Source organism: Plodia interpunctella, chromosome 11 (genome assembly GCF_027563975.2).
Source record: "Plodia interpunctella isolate USDA-ARS_2022_Savannah chromosome 11, ilPloInte3.2, whole genome shotgun sequence".
Classification (NCBI taxonomy): Eukaryota; Metazoa; Arthropoda; class Insecta; order Lepidoptera; family Pyralidae; genus Plodia; species Plodia interpunctella.
Genome location: NC_071304.1, coordinates 5,577,233 through 5,593,663, shown reverse-complemented (window position 1 = coordinate 5,593,663; position 16,431 = coordinate 5,577,233). Strand labels below are relative to the sequence as shown.

The 16,431-nt window shown below is 34.1% G+C and overlaps 2 protein-coding genes across 3 annotated transcripts; one reads left to right on the top strand and one right to left on the bottom strand.

Annotated features, from left to right (window-relative positions):
* Window positions 1-358: 358 nt before the first annotated feature.
* LOC128673555 (protein yellow-like) lies at window positions 359-9,744 on the bottom strand. Of its 2 annotated transcripts, none has more exons than XM_053751486.1 (4): window positions 9,325-9,744; window positions 3,501-3,672; window positions 2,952-3,133; window positions 359-2,201 (listed from the first exon to the last, which is right to left on the bottom strand). In XM_053751486.1, exons 1-4 carry the CDS (start codon window positions 9,557-9,559, stop codon window positions 1,285-1,287), a joined length of 1,506 nt encoding a protein of 501 aa, XP_053607461.1. In that variant the 5' UTR covers window positions 9,560-9,744; the 3' UTR covers window positions 359-1,284. The 2 variants fall into 2 exon arrangements, with proteins under 2 accessions (XP_053607461.1, XP_053607462.1); XM_053751487.1 differs by lacking the exon at window positions 9,325-9,744 and adding an exon at window positions 6,032-6,104.
* Window positions 9,745-11,422: 1,678 nt separating this feature from the next.
* LOC128673889 (uncharacterized) lies at window positions 11,423-16,372 on the top strand. Its single transcript, XM_053752043.1, has 6 exons — window positions 11,423-11,659; window positions 11,869-12,018; window positions 14,672-14,824; window positions 15,247-15,540; window positions 15,631-15,800; window positions 16,128-16,372. The coding sequence occupies exons 1-6, from the start codon at window positions 11,458-11,460 to the stop codon at window positions 16,272-16,274; spliced, it is 1,116 nt and encodes a 371-aa protein (XP_053608018.1). The 5' UTR covers window positions 11,423-11,457; the 3' UTR covers window positions 16,275-16,372.
* Window positions 16,373-16,431: the final 59 nt, after the last annotated feature.

Genomic DNA, 16,431 nt, shown 5'->3' with positions numbered 1-16,431 from the left:
CCCTTCCTAAAACTTCTACCTTTTGATAATTATTGATATATTTTCTTGACATGTTTATTGCATATATTTTGACATTTACTTGTAAAATATATACGTGATTTGTGATCTTCAAGTGTCTGAAAGTAGCATAGGTTAAATTATACATAAATTTATATTTTAAAAATGGTAAGCACTTCTGGTATAATGGGGACCAACACTGTTTGAATGAGTTTCTTTCGGCATTTCTTCTCAGCAGTGGTCGTTCCGAAATGCTAGTAGTTTGTAGCTTTGGTAAACATCATTTAATTTAGAATATGTTGTAAAAAAGTGCCTGTGAAGGCCTAATTTCTGAATTGATTTGAATTTCTTTGATTTGAGTATATGGCTGATCAAATTAAAATTCAAATCAAATTCAAAGCATTTATTCAGAAATTAGACCTTCACAGGCACTTTTTCTCGTCAATTTTTATATTTATAGTTATTTCTCACAAGCTACAAACTACTGGCATTTTGAAACGACCACTGCTGAGAAGAAATGCCGAAAGAAACTCATTTGAACAGTGTTTGTCTCTATCATGCCAGATCGGCTTACCATTATTGTTTCTTGCAATGTTTTTTTTTCTAATAATATATAAAAGTACATAATGTACATAGTCAAAAGGTATAACAAAACAGGTTATGATTGTGATCCGAGTGCTGATTATAATATATAGATAGATGTGAAACACAATTAACTTACATGAATTGGAACTGATGCTGATATTTGAACAGCTACCTTTGTAATACATGTGCATTATGCAGATATATAAATTTATAAATAGCGTTTCAGCGTAACACCTGTGTATATTATGAAAATATGCATACTCTGATTTTATATCATGATTTATAATGTCAAATTAAATCAATTAAAGTCAATACCTCCACGGTTTAATTATATTCACTAAGTAAATTAAAATAATATTTATTACTGTTTTTATTTGCAAATTCACTGATTTATAAAGCTTATAGAAATCAGCTTTGTCATCATACGCTTACATACACAAGCATTCAAGAAATACTATTTCATATAAATGTAAATAGTGCATTTTACAGAATTTATTTATAAAATTACATGACTAGGCGCATTTCTATCTAAATAGCAATAAAATAAACATACAAGTATCTATGTATACAAGATTGTCAAGGGATACTAAAATTACGATTGAAAAGCATTGATTTAGCAATACCTACTATGAAAAAAAAATCAAATAGACGGCACTCTATTGCAGCAATTTGATTTGATTTTGATATCTATTTGTAGGTAGCTTATTTTTTTATAGTGTTTATATCTGGATCGCATATTGTCCCCCTGACCGCCTCGACCGCACCCGCGTACAGGATCCGGTAGTTGTAGCTGTCCGGGTGGAGCGGCGCGTTTTGGAACATCGGCAACCTGTTCGAGATGACCCACACGTTCTGCTCGTGATCTATCTTCACATCATTCGGATAGATCAAGGTTTCGCTGTTCTTTGCTACTACTATATTATTATCTCTATGGAATATTTTATTTGTGTCCCAACAACCGACGCTGTCCTGAAGGACGAGCCCGTAAAACATTACTCCCCTGTCGTCAATCGCCGAAGTGGAAGCTTGGCTCGACGGACCTCTTGTCGCACCAACTAGAGAAAACTCTGAAGCACTTCTGTTAACGCGAGAAGGGTCCCGTAAAATTGATGTAGACACATAAAATTCTCTAAAACTTGACATCGGATGGAAAAATAAAATTCTATCTCTGAATTGGTTGACTGGAGATAAAGCTAATCCCATAATTCCATCGGTCCATTGAAAATTGAGCCCCTTAAGAGTATAATTAGATGCCAATGGATCGGGGTAGAAGAAGGGATGGGTAAATCGCCAGAAGCGGTGGTCACTTAACCTAAATACAAGTAGTCCAAACCGCCATGTGTCTGCCATGTATACGTGGACATCGGAGCAGGTAGGCGTTCTAGTATCGATGATTATATTAGTGTATAAGGAGCCTTGTAACACAAATTCTTTGGGTATGAAGTAGCGGGCTAGAAGCTCATCTCTCGCAAGATCGAAGACTAATATACTTGGTGGACATCTTTGTTTAGGAGTATCTACGGAATCAACTTGCCCTGAATCGAGTACCCATAGCTTGCCGCAGGGGTCAACGCTTATTCTGAACACTGAAATTAATCCGTCGCAGCTATGCCCATTTCCTGAAAGTATTAAAACAATAATAATATAATAATTTATTTATTAATTATTTATTCAAATTAGTTAGTCTAATGAAATAAATAAGGAAGAAATATAAACCTTCAATTGTTAAAAACCTACAAGGGGTGAAAATGAGAGGGAGTAATATTATAACTATATTTTTAAACGTTATCTTTAGATTATATTTAGACCTAATATTTATTAAAAATGTATTTACCAAAATGATATAATAGACGGATATAGTTTTTATATTGCAATCAAGAAAGATTGGAAAATTGAAGACCATACCTACTTATTTCGAAACTCCAAAAATGAAGTGAATTTGAATCGTAAATAACTCAAATCTGACACCAGTACGATAGAAAAGTAAAAACATTATTTTCAGCAGCAAGGTCTAATGTTACGTTGTTTTAAAATGAAGATAACATTAATTTCTTTCTAGTAGAGTATGGTATTACTAACACTGGTGTCAGAGGGCTAAGTGCGGGTTTGCTATTTACAACTCACCATTAAGTCGATTCGAAGTGAGACGCAGCGAACTAATCACATTGCAGTGTGGTTGTCATTGCGTTTCAATGATTCGACGGTGAGAAGTGAAATACAAAACCGCAAAGACTTGAGCAAAATCAAAGGACTTAGTCCTTTGATTTTACTCAAGTCGCCTAAACGATATCTAGTCTCGTAGTCGTAGTGCCTCGTAGTCGCATAGGTACACACTCACTATTGTTAACTAGTGTGCATTTTTCACTTACTAGGCAAGACGTTCATAGCCCAGTTAGGGTAGGGCTTCAAAGGCGGGGACGTGACGCCACCAGAGCGTGACACTGTCGCGAGCGTGGCCGGGACTCCTTTCTTCCACCTGGGATTGGTGATGAACACGCGGGACCCCCATACTTCCAGCCCTAGCGGGAGGTTGTTCTCTGGTATAAATGATCTGAAATATAATTTGTCTATTAGCTGTGTTTGTACTTTACACTTTAATCTGAGTGGATGTTTCATTCTAAATGTATTTAAAATTCTAAAATCTTCTCTTTCTCCGCCTATCCATTTCGATGTAAGATATTTTCAGTGTGCCCTAGATGTTCATGTATTTAATAAGTTTTATAGGTATAGGATATCGGTTGCTTAACATTGCTACCGAGACAAAAGAAGTTTAATTGATAGCATCATATCAATTAAACTTATTTTACCTATAACCGCGAACCTATTAACAAAATTTTCATAAGTACTTATTTACTTAGCATGCTTTGCATATTTTGCAGCTACAAGAAATAAAACTGAATAAATAAATATCTACCGACCCATCTAGAAGTGCTCGCCGCCGCTGCGTTGGCGATGAGTATTCAAAGTCTAACTGCTTCCATTTGTACAGAGTGTTGAACGGAGGGGTTTCCATATCAGCTGGCACCGACTGCGCCTGCGCCAGACCCAGCATTGTGAAGAATATTGCGAGGTCAGCTACCGACGGTGAACCTGGAAAGGCAAGTCAAAATTTAAAATTTAACACTAGAAATTTTTTGATTGACAGTTTAAAAAATTAAAAAAAATTATTAACGCTTCGATAGAAAATATCAAGTAGAAATTTAGGTATGGGCAGACGCTATTTCCCGTTTCCCATTGTCATGAATAGCCATCAAATATCAGTTATAGATTTGTCCGAATCTAATGTGCCTTGAAAAGCAAATTATAGCTAGAATTTGTCAAGACAATTTTGAGCATAAAATCATCAAATATGTTATCATCACTCTCACTGAATTGGTTATGTACAGTCAATAGCATATCAAGTTAACTCGCATGATCCTCTATGGCGCGGTAATAGCGGCAAGATTTCCATGAGTTTGGGTAGGTTAATGTGCTGTTGACTGTACTTCAATTGATATTTTTTATGCAACCAAAGACAGCATCATTTAAATTTTTATTACAGCGAATATATCATGCACCCAAGATAATCAATCAATCGTGTCAATAAATAAATAATGATTGCAGAAATCCGGATACTCAGGTCTATTATATAGGATACTTATCTATAGGATATACGGATCACTATTTTTTTTCTTAATGAAAATAAAAAAATATTCTAATAGATAAGTAACTTTAATAGAAATACGAGGGCTGCTATTTATGTATCCGGAATAACAAAATTAAACAAACATATATTATTACATATGGTTTTATTGTTTCTCGAAGTATTCTCCGCGATGATCTATGCACTTCTGCATACGATGAAACCAATTTTCAAAGCACTTTTTCCATTCTGATTGAGGTATGTCCAAAACGTGTGTTTTGAACGCATCAACGGCCTCTTCGCGGCTCGAAAAACGTTGACCACGTAATTTATTTTTAATGTTTGGAAATAAATAAAAATCATTGGGTGCCAGGTCGGGGCTGTACGGCGGATGACCCGTCAATTCAATTTTTTGACCCTCCAAAAAATTATTTGTTTCAGCCGACTTGTGGCAGCTAGCATTGTCGTGATGAAGTATGATTCTGCGTTGTGGGTTGTTCTTTCGTATTTTTTCAAAGACTTCTGGCAAACAAATGGTGGTGTACCATTCAGAATTAACCGTCCTACTATTCTCTAGTGGCACTGTAGCTACATGTCCGTTGATACCAAAAAAACAAGCGACCATTTGCTTTAAAGTGCTTCTCGCACGAACAACTTTTGTTGGATTCGGTTCATCTTGAAAGACCCACACCGTTGACTGCTGTTTAGTTTCAGGGTCATAAGCATAGATCCAGGTTTCGTCACCTGTGTAGATATTATAAACAGCTTTTGACGTGCCACGGTTGTATTTTTTTATCATTTTCTTACACCAGTCGACACGAGCCTGTTTTTGATCTACGCTCAAGTTGTGCGGAATCCAAAGCGAACAAATTTTTTTAACAATTAAATGTTCGTGTAATATCGCGTGTATACTCGTCATACTAATGTCCAGAGACGCCTCTATCTCGCGGTATGTAACATGACGATCTTGCATTACTAATTGTCGCACAGCATCAATATTTTGTTGTACCACTACCGATTTAGGACGACCCTCCTTAATTTCATCCGTGAGCATAGACCGTCCACGTTGAAATTCCTTAAACCAATAATACACAGTGGTTTTCGATGGTGCTTCATCTCCAAAAGTTAAAATCAGTTGTTCGATGCACTGTTTTTGAGTTAATCCACGCCGAAAATCATAATAAATCATCGCGCGAAAATGTTCACGAGTTAAATCCATGGCAATGAAGACAAGCTATTTTCAAAATTGGCGCCAATTGAAAAAAACAAATGACAGGGACATGAAAAATATTTATTCTCTAGCCGAAGAGTTCTATTTTCAAATGTTGTAATTACTTTTTAAATATTCTATAATTATTGGCCAGTTCCGGATACATAAATAGCAGCCCTCGTAAGGATTTGTTTTGGCTGCGATGATTTATTATTTTTATATGTGACTTATTTTAGTTAGTACCAAGTGTACTAAATAAAACGTATACCTAGATCATTATACGAGTTATGATTAAATATAATCATAATAGATAATGCTACAGGAAATTACAATCGCCTACTAATCCAAGTGATGTAATCCTAACCACCATAATGTAAGCTATAATATAATATTAGAAAGTGCATTAGTGGAATATAAAACAATTTACTCAGAGCAACAGGATTAACACAGTAACTCCAAAGAAAATTGAACACCTCGGGCTTTATATTTTTTTATTATTTGGATAACATTCTTTTTAGTTTTTTTGATAGAACCAGCATATAAAAAGTGTTCGGAATCTTGGCATTTTTTATACCTAAGTGTTTTATATTAAAAACAATCCACCTAAAACTACTTACCAAATGAATGCATCTCTGTAAACACGATATTAAAAAGGAAAACCAACCAAGTGACAATTCGCACTGTGACCAATCCAACACAATACTGGCTTGTGGCTTATCCACAGCATTTCGACAGGGAAGGATTTTATCAACACAAATTTTGGTTACACTTGACGAACAATGGTATTATTGTTAAGAAACATGAACATCATTCAGCCAAATTAATTATTGATCTGTCAATAAATGATACAAATAATATAAAGATAACATTTTTATGATACAATTACAATGAACGCCGCCGCCGTAAGATGAGCGAGGCTCACCGGAGTTTTTAGAATGCTTTGTCTTTCAATTTCGCAACTCTTGGCCCTGTCTAGCTCGTCTTCTAATACTTCTTCATAACGTGTCGACTCGGCGAACCAGATTAGTGAAGACCTAGGCGTGAGGCTTTTGGCGTCCAATATCAAAAGTGAAATAACGTCCTATCAAATAAATGTCATGTAAAGCGAAATAAGACGTGGTGGAAAGATCAGCTGGATTGCTTCGTAAGAACGTGATGCTGATGCTGTATCTGTATCTAAGTTATTACTTACGCTACACTATCACACAAGACCGTGTAGTTTTTTTGAATAAGCTTTGAATTATGTAAACTTTCTCTATAATATTTTATGTTTTTGACTACCTCTGTAGCCTAATGGTCATCAAGCCAGACTACTACACTGGAGGTCCTAGGTTCGATCCGCAGTCAGATCAATATGGAAAATATTTTTTTAAATTGGCCTTGGTCTTAATCTATGTAATTTGTCCCTATTTATTTATTTATGTACTCATACCTTTAACAAGTTACTTTCACGTTTATGCTTCACATCTAAGTAATTGTTCATCAAATTCTATACAATTATTTCGTGGAGTTACCTACGCGCTTCAGCAGGTATGGCAATTATTGAGAACGGAAAATAACTGCGAAAGTAAGAACATAAAAGATAACATTGTGATAATAATAACAGATACTAAATTTGATCAAAATCCGCGGTTTTAATCCAGCGGTTAAGGCTGAAAAACAGACAGATTTTTGCATTTATATTATACTAGATGTTGCCCGGGGCTTCGCTCCCGTGGGTATTTTGAGATAATGTACCTTTCTAATGGTGAAAGAATTTTTGAAATCGGTTCGCTTTAAACATACAAACTTACAAATGCTTATGTCTATACATAATAGTAACTTAGTTCTCATCAAATTCCCATAGACTACAGAATAATAGTTCAAGAGCTAACTGAGTAAAACAGCGTAAAACTTTAAAATATTTTACACAAATGATCAAAAAGTGAAATGAAAAATAATCTCATCCTTCGTGTAAAATGAATACCTGCTTAATATGAAAATTCACAACGAAGTTATTGGGATTCGAAATTGGCCTGAATTTGAGTTTGATTTTGGTATCGTTTTGAATACCGATATGTCGTCGATCTAAATTTATAGGTATTTTTATAATATGAGTTTAAGTTAATGTAAATTGATATTGCCTGCTAACTAATCAATGTGGGTTTGACTGAGTTTACTTTCACTTAGGCCTTATGATTCTACTAGATTACACAAGACCATGCGTGGAGGACTTATGTGTTTATTGTAAGTACCTAACTATAGTATATAGGTGGACATTAAACATATTTACGCACACTAAAATGAATCTCCTAAGTATATTCCGCTTTTTTCTTACGAGTCCAAATATGTAAGCAATCTTCACAGTACTTATAGTTGATTTTATTGAAAATGAAACAAATATAAGTTTACGTTAAGTAAAAGATTTTCCATCGATTTTAATTTATAATTGCTGTAAAATCATAGAAATAAATGGTACTTAACATTATTTACATAATAATAGGATTTGTAAGAAGAAAGGGAATTTATGTACATAAAGCGATAGGCAAGTAGAAGTCAAAAAGTAAAAAAAATGTATAAATATTGTTATACATAATGATAATGGTAGGCTACAGAGGTATTCAAAAAACATTAACACATTGCAGCCAGTGGGTAAAAGAGAGAGCGGCCATGCAATAAAAAATTGTATCTTTGATTGCAAAACGTGAACTTGTTGCACATAATATTTTCAATAGAAAATTTTATTTGCAACTTTTCATTTTATTTTTATTGTTCTTTTGAATATGACCTTTTATATCTTCTTTAATAAGAATACCTATTATCAATGAATATTACCTGTTACCTAAATGTGCTAATTTATTGGAATGGATGTTCCCAATCACGCTTTGACATGCACTGTGATGGATTTTGATGTGGCAGTGGTTTCCCGGGGCGAAACCAATTTGAATGCGAAAGTTTTAGATGAAAGTCGAATTTTACACATTCGGCATAGAAAAGATTTAGCTACAGCACCTCAGCCCAATATAGAATACACTGATGCAAAACATATGATAAGTAATTATAATGAAAATGGATCATATCACTACTTCCAATATATTATAATATGTTGGAAGTAGGGATATAAAAAGGAAGTGTTTGTAAGTTTGTGAGTTTGTATGTAGGGGGTAATCTGCGTAACTACTGCATCGATTTAAAAAATGTTTATACATGTAAAATGGACTATTCTTACATAGGGAGACAAAAGGGGGCAATAAAAATAGCTACGAATACATTTTCTTTTTTATTATTCGAGTTGTAATTGTAACTTGTGTTATATAATGTTAACAATAAAAATAATAATCCAAACGAAATCTATGGGAACCATTAACTTAAACGCAGTTATAATAGTGTGGTTAAAAAGCATGAACTTCCAGCGAATGAAAGCAAAGCGACTGCTTCAATCAGTCACAAAAAGTGCGTTAGCATCGCACCGGATACGAAAAAAGTAAATTCACCAGCTAATCTACTGAAATTGATCTATTTCTTTTATGCAAAATAGTCATTTTAATGTAATACAAAGTTTGTTGACTAAACAGAATTTGTAACGCTATCACTGACACTTGCGTCATAGACATGTTGATAAAGAAATTTTGTTAGATTAAATTATTATTTTAGTTTAAGTACTTATAATAATGTTATATTACTTATGGACGTAATAAATATAATTTTTGTAGAATAATTACTTAATAATAAATGTTTACTGTGTAATTTTATATCTGTGTGTAAATACCATAAGCCACAAGTAGGCAACGCACGTGTGACAGGCGTCTATATAGAGCGGTAACCACTTACTATGTGGTGAAACATGTACCTTTGCCTCCTTGATAATATAAAATAAAAACTAACTATAAGACGGCCGATTTTATAAAGTATAGTAATAAAAAAAACTCACCATTTTCAGGAGCTGTATCCACTCGGATTCTGTTATAAAAATATTTATTAGTTTCTAAAGGTTCACTTGAAGAAGTTCTATTATTTTTTCTTCTCTCACCACCCCGACCTACTTTCCAAGACCACTGAGGAGGTTCGTTACTCCAATCGTTCACTGCACTGTAATGGTAGTTGATATCAGCAAATACCATGGACGGAGAGGTCCACTGCACAAACCACTGATGTGATACAGCCATCTTATTATGAATAATAATAAAATAATTAACTTTACATGAAGAATCTGAAGCTTAAACGCGACTTAAACAAAATAAACACTGGGAAAGAATGGTAAAGGCTAGTGTTAACACAATACGCGTTATAACCAGAACAGTTCTACGGCGGACTGTCCGCCCGCCCTTTCTTTTTCAACATCACTTCCCCGTAAAGAAACCACCCGATTACTTATGTTGCAAACCACTAAACTTCACTTTTTATATAAGAACACATTTCACATTTCATATAAGAACAATTATCAATAATTTTGTACATGCTTGAAGATTGATCCAAAGTTTTTAGATCCTGAGAAAGAAAGAAAAATGTATTTGCCAAAAACATGAGTACAAATAGACAAATTGATGTCAAGATGAATTAAACCTACATGTTTTACCGAATATAGGTATGCAAATATAAATAAATAATGAGGAACATGCTATCCACTACAAATCCAAACAAAAAAAAAGAATTATAATGTATACTAGCCCTAAATTCTATCCGAGTATATCATTAAAGAAATTATTTAAAGTATAATAACCTTTATCAGTTAATAAGACTTGACACGTTAGTTCCTAACTAACGTGAACGGTTAAAATTTGTCCTCACAAAAAATGGGAAGGCTTTTCTCTGAGGTCAAATGTACACACATTATAGAGAGAAGTAGTTCTATAGAGATATAAACTTAACACAGTTTGTGTCAGTTGCGTACAGTACACTTGTTTTCTCCGCGATATATTCATTTTCTGTGATCATAATTCATGATTCGTGACCGGTGAATCGATTTAGTATAGTTTTATTACACGACATTCGGAATTGAACTAAAAGCCTATTAAGTAGATATTTTATCTGTGTCTGTGTTATCTAGAATACGATTGAGCAAAGCCGTTCCTAAACTTGGGTGTACAATTTGTAGCTATTTTATCTTGCATACTGCCAGAAAGGGTATTTTAGGTATTGGCACGCAGGCGTTATGGAAATTTAAAGTTTATAACAACGCATATACCTAAGTAGGTCATATAAGTGTGTTCAATGTTATTATTTTGACATTTGTTATTCGTAATCGTTCCAGTTAGCATTCAAGTTCCTTGATTATTTTTTGATAACAACAGAATTTATTATCTTTTGATAACAACAGAATAATTTTGTCAGGACCCTTGAAGAGTCTGTTACCTGTATCTACTAAAAGGAGAAAATGAATGTAGGTACCTATCTTTAAAATAATTTGATAAAATGTAATAAAGTGTCTCCAGTGTTCAAATTTATTATTATTTGCTTCAAATAAACTATTGCTGCTAATAAATACATAAATCTAGCAAATAACTGATACAAATAAATTATGTGTTAAATTTATGGCGCAAATTATCATTATTGGGGCATATTTTATGTTATAATTTTATATGATAATAACTGAATGTCGGGTTTCGCTCCCGTGGGAATATTGGAGTAAAAAGTACCTTATATCATTGAAGGGTCATTTAACTTCGTAATAGTGAAAGTATTTGGAATACAGTTAAATAGTTTAGTAGATTGTCCCACAAACACACAAAGTTACAAACTCGTCCACTTTATAATATTTATCTAGATTACGATTACTTAAAATTTAAAAATATTCTGTAAGAAGAACATTATATCTAACTCTCAACTCATACAAATTAAATAAGTTGTAAGCTTTATCAGACATGTAGTGAATTATCTGTCAAAAATTAGGGCACCAAATCTACGTGTAACAAGATTCTGTGAATAATTTAGTTGCAATCCCGTAAAAACACGTAGTTACTTCCATTCCATTCCAATTATTTACTTCCACGTATAACTTTAGGAGCCCTAATCTTCGTGTTACTTTCTCATCGTACCAATTCGATAGCAACCATTTCTGATTAAAATGTATGCGAGTCACGTCGTTGTTTTGTTCGCTTTTATTAACGTTTCTTTGGCAATATATCCGTATTTTGACACCCAAGATTTTATCTATAATGTGCCTAAAGTGTTCAGAATTTCAATAACTCTTGACAAGCTGTTGGATTATTATGAAAGAAAACCTTCGAAGGACCCAGAATGGTACATAGCTTTAGGGTTAGCGAGAGGTATGGAATCAATGTTCTTGAACCAAATATGTAGTTAATTTTAACCCAAATGAAATATTAAAATAAAAAAATAAAACCTAAAATAGAATAATCATGTCTTTTAAAAATAGCTTCCTACTTATTTTAAATTTTCAGTTTCAACTTTTCATTTGTTTTCAAGTTATGGTCATGTGCAACCAAATAATGTTTTTGTTATTGTCATATTTTAGGTCAAATGGAATACACCGTTAATGAATTGGACAAGTCAGTACCCGAAAAATTGAGAGAAAATCTGAAAAATATAACCAGAAGAATGGACCGCATCCACAACAAGACTGATATCACAAAACTTGTCTATCGCAGTAAGGACTACGAGTACGGTAATAGTTTTTAATGTTTTAATTTAATTTAACCTATAGACAGATACAATATTTTTAATTTATTTATAATTTTTTAAACATGTATTTTTTAAATTTTTCGAATAATTTTTTTCTGGTTTCAAAGGTTTCTGGATTCACCTACAGCCGCGACTGGTTATGTAACTGTTTATAGCAAGCCAAAATAATTATAACGATCCAAACATACCATTTTTTTGTACTTCTTACTATCACAGTATGAGAAAGAAAATCTATATATTAAATTCTTAACCGTTATTTGAAGCTTAATAGGTTGAGATCGGCACTTCCTGTTTTCCGTTGATATTTCCCTCTCTTTTTACCTCGTGTCATGTATCCCTCTCGCACATCCACCCCACTACCCTCAACAGGCAGGGCCCGTCGAGTTGTGATTCTCGGCGGTCGTTGTTCGTCATTAGCGTCTTGTTTTCCGCCGCGAAAGGTTGACTACACTATATATTCTACTAACTACATATTCTTACTAAGAATATTATTAACAAATTAATTCTATTTTTATTGTGCATACAGCACCTCTGAGCATTTTTCTACTTATTTGAAAAATTAAATGGTTTTTTCCGTTCGTTACTAATATTTATTTTTAGCAAATTATTTATTTATTTATAGCAAAGTTGCACAGGTAAGTTCTTAGAACTTATTTTTAATGTATACTGTGTTTTACTGTTTATTCCACCTCGTATTTTAAAATAGTTTAAAATGAGTGACCCAAATATAATAGCGGGTTCTTCAACGTCAAGAGAGCGTACTCCAAAAATGACGCGTGATCGCAAGCGCGTGGAGTCTTCTAGCAGCTCTATATCATCATCATCATCCAGCTTGAGCTGCGGCTATTGTCGCAAACAACGTCATCATGCTAACAAAAAGAGGGACTGGAAATATGGTGATCAGATCCTAAGCAACCTAGCTCGGCAGGTTAGAGACTTTTGCAATAATTTACGTGGTACCTGAAACTCAATATGCCTCTTCGAGGCCCCTTACTGCATGTGAACCTGAACCCCTTTTGGATTTGAATATTAGTAGTGAAGTATATCAAAGTGATGAGTTAACTGGGGCTACACCTAAAGAACCTTTTGATTTTGATATTGAGACAAAAATTAAAAGAACAGGTAAGTGCCGGCACAGAGGAATCCAAAAACATGACTTCGATCATATCGAAGATGAAGGAACTGTGAGTATTAGAAGTGGCTCAATGCTCTCTCAGCTTCCTCTCCACAATGTTCCTTACACTGAACAAGTACGTCATTATAGAGAAATTCAGCCTAGTAAATATCTTTCGTATACTAAACTTCCTCCAAAGGAACGATTGGCTCGGCAAAGTGGACCTTTCCCAAGCATATTTTCAATTGCCAATTGCCGAAAGCCACAGACGCTTCCTACGACTAATCTACAATGGGGAACTATTACAGATGACCTACCTGCCCTTCGGCTTGAGTACCGCACCAAAAGTATTTGCCTCCCTAACCAATTGGGTTGCCCAAACCCTAAGGGAACGTGGGCTGCGAATAATTGTCTGCTTAGACAATTTTCTACTGGTCCATCAAAGCATGGAAACTTTGTGTTCCCATGTCAAATTCCTACACGACCTAGCTCTACTACCTGGGTTGGCAAGTCAATCACGAAAGGTCCCTGGTCATTCCACAAAAATATCTTGTCCTTTTAAGGATCCTCTAGGATACTTGGCTAAAAAAATCCCTTCCCAAAGACAAATTAGTCCAGATATCCGACAAAGTATCAGCCTTGATAAGGCACGGCAAAGCTTGCGTAAAAGAAATAGTAGTGGGGCGGATGTGCGAGAGGGATATACGATACGAGGTAAAAAGAGAGAGAAATATCAACGGAAAACAGGAAGAGCCTATCTCAACCTATTAAGCTTCAAATAAGGTAAGTATTTAATAAGCGTTTTATTTTCAGGTTGCTATTCTTTGTCTTGTTGAAGCAGTTATTACAAATATTTTCACGTCTTTAATTATATTATTTATCGTCATCACGTATAGTGATGGGTATCTCTATGTAATTAAGTATAATGTTTTCTTATTATTATTTTATTTTCTTGCTAAACTATCTAACTTCCTAATAAATGTACAAAATAAAAATTAACATAAGTTTGTTGTCTTTGTGGTTTTTAAACTTATTTCATTTTAAAATATTTAATATTTTATGCACAGTTTACTTTCATATACCTTGGACTTCCTCAAATTAAATCATCTGGTCTAAAAAGATATTACATTGTAAATCAAATATCTAAATAACGTCGACTAACAATATAATTGTGCAATATTTAATATACTTACCAATCAACGTAGGTATAGACGACTGAAGTTCTCTTTAAAAGCTTTCACCAAAATTAAGTCATATCAAGTCAAGGTTATCAGGATTTTAATGTCAGCACGATATCTTATGATTTTGTAACAAACCTTAAATAAAATAAAAGATAAAAATATTTATCTTGCTACAAAATTTTAAAAGAGCAATAAATGAATAATATCTTCATAAAAAGTGTTATTCCAAATTATTTTAATTACATAAATAACATAATTTATATATAGTAATTTTTTCACTAGTGTTTTTAATAATATAAGGACTTCAATTTATCATCCAGTAATAATAATTATATTCGCAGTGGCAAAAGCAATGTTCGAGAATATGGACGTGTTGTCCAGTTTCATGGAGCCCATCACAATAGGCACCATGGGCACCCAAAAGCCGTACCGTTTCACCTTCGAGCAGTACGTGCAGGAAGCCCGGACCAAGATGCCCAGCAGGAAAGCTTCTGGTAAACTTTACCCTATAACCAGACGTCGTTACATGGCAAAATAGTCTCCATGTCTTAGTAACTCCTTGTAACTAATTGTTCTGGATGATGTTAGTCTTTTTTCAGATTCCTTTAAGCCTCCTTATTTTCTGATTTTCTTAATGGTATATATATCACGCCAATAAATTTATTTAAACACTATTTTCCAGTTATGCAAACCATAATGATAGGAAGATCAATTTAGTAATTTTATTTGTACTTATATCTATTCCGACCCACATTTTTTACGAAACCAGTTTTTACTCATATTATTAAGTATCCATTCTGCTGACAAATTTTAAGAAAAAATGGACTATAAAAGGTCGTTTGTAAACTTAGTACGCATAGCTAAAAACCAATAATAAAGTGAAAGTTTGTAACAGTTTGTGACATGGTCGTTACAGATGCATGCACTATGCAAATGCTGATCTCGGCTATGGAGACACAGACGACGCAATCGGAGGGCGAGTGCGAACTGACTCCGGAGTGCCGCATGCAGGTGCTGCAGGGCTCCGGGCTCGCCTTCCAGCAGACCAGCCGCGTACGCACAGCTGTCTTAGCCAAACTATTCGATTGCATGGAAGGCGTCGATCTTTCGGCACAAATATATAAATTATGCATCCAAATTTATAAAGAAACAAAATCATTGGAGGCTTGGGATCATCCCGCCGGTACTAGAACTTTATTTATGCAACAAAGTAAGTTTTTCAGAAAAGTTACACTTCCAACGAGTCTTATGTTTTAGATTTCTGTTGTGACATTTTATATTATGTAATTGAATTTTTTAGTCTGGTATTGCGCTGCCCAAGGCTACGGAGAGTTCATAAAGCCTCGTTGGATGAACAAAATCATGTCATGGCAAGAGCCTAAGGGTTGTTATGCAGATGATCGACAACCGTTCTTAAAACTGACCGGTTATGTAGGTGCAAGTTCTGCAACGACCAAAAAGGACCAAGAGGTACGGTTGAAATTAATACATTTCTGAATAAATAAAATAAAAACATTTCCGACGTTTTTACCTTTAAACAAAATAACAATTAATTAACCAGAATTAGTAAGTGGTCAATTTTAGTTTTCAACCTTACTAGCTTTTGCCCGCGGCTTTTCCTGTATTTATTTCTTGTATCCACTCTTAAATTATTTTTGTCTATATAACGATATCTTCTATACATATACAATTTATAGAAACCATTCCATCACCTTTTTTTTTCAATAAAAATAACGTGATGCACACGAATTTCCATGGTTGTGGCAGAACCTGGATTATATTGTTTTGTATTTTCAGGAGGAATACCGAATCAAGAAAGCTGCCGAGTCGGAAGGCGGGTCGTGCAACTCGCTCACGTCAGCGATGGCCCTCGGATCCCTGGTGGTCTATGTGCGAGCGTTGCTCGAGACTAATCAAGCTTTCCAATATGACGTTCTAGTTTAGATTTTAATTCAATTTTTTTGGTACTTGTATTGGAAGTGATTTTAAATAATAGTAAACAAAATAAAATAAAATTCATTATCTTAATAAAATTTTTGGCACACCCGACTTTCTAATCAACGAAGTTCCCTAACTTTATAAAGGAATCCTTCATTGCAGC

Excerpts from the sequence above, each read along its gene's own strand:
- LOC128673555 (XM_053751486.1), bottom strand. The coding sequence starts at position 9,559 with ATGGCTGTATCACATCAGTGGTTTGTGCAGTGGACCTCTCCGTCCATG. Across the intron at positions 3,673-9,324 it reads GGATACAGCTCCTGAAAATG|GTTCACCGTCGGTAGCTGAC; the intron begins GTGAGTTTTTTT and ends TTGCCTTTCCAG. Across the intron at positions 3,134-3,500 it reads CGGCGAGCACTTCTAGATGG|ATCATTTATACCAGAGAACA; the intron begins GTCGGTAGATAT and ends ATTATATTTCAG.
- LOC128673889 (XM_053752043.1), top strand. The coding sequence starts at position 11,458 with ATGTATGCGAGTCACGTCGTTGTTTTGTTCGCTTTTATTAACGTTTCT. Across the intron at positions 11,660-11,868 it reads AGCTTTAGGGTTAGCGAGAG|GTCAAATGGAATACACCGTT; the intron begins GTATGGAATCAA and ends GTCATATTTTAG. Across the intron at positions 15,541-15,630 it reads AACTTTATTTATGCAACAAA|TCTGGTATTGCGCTGCCCAA; the intron begins GTAAGTTTTTCA and ends TGAATTTTTTAG.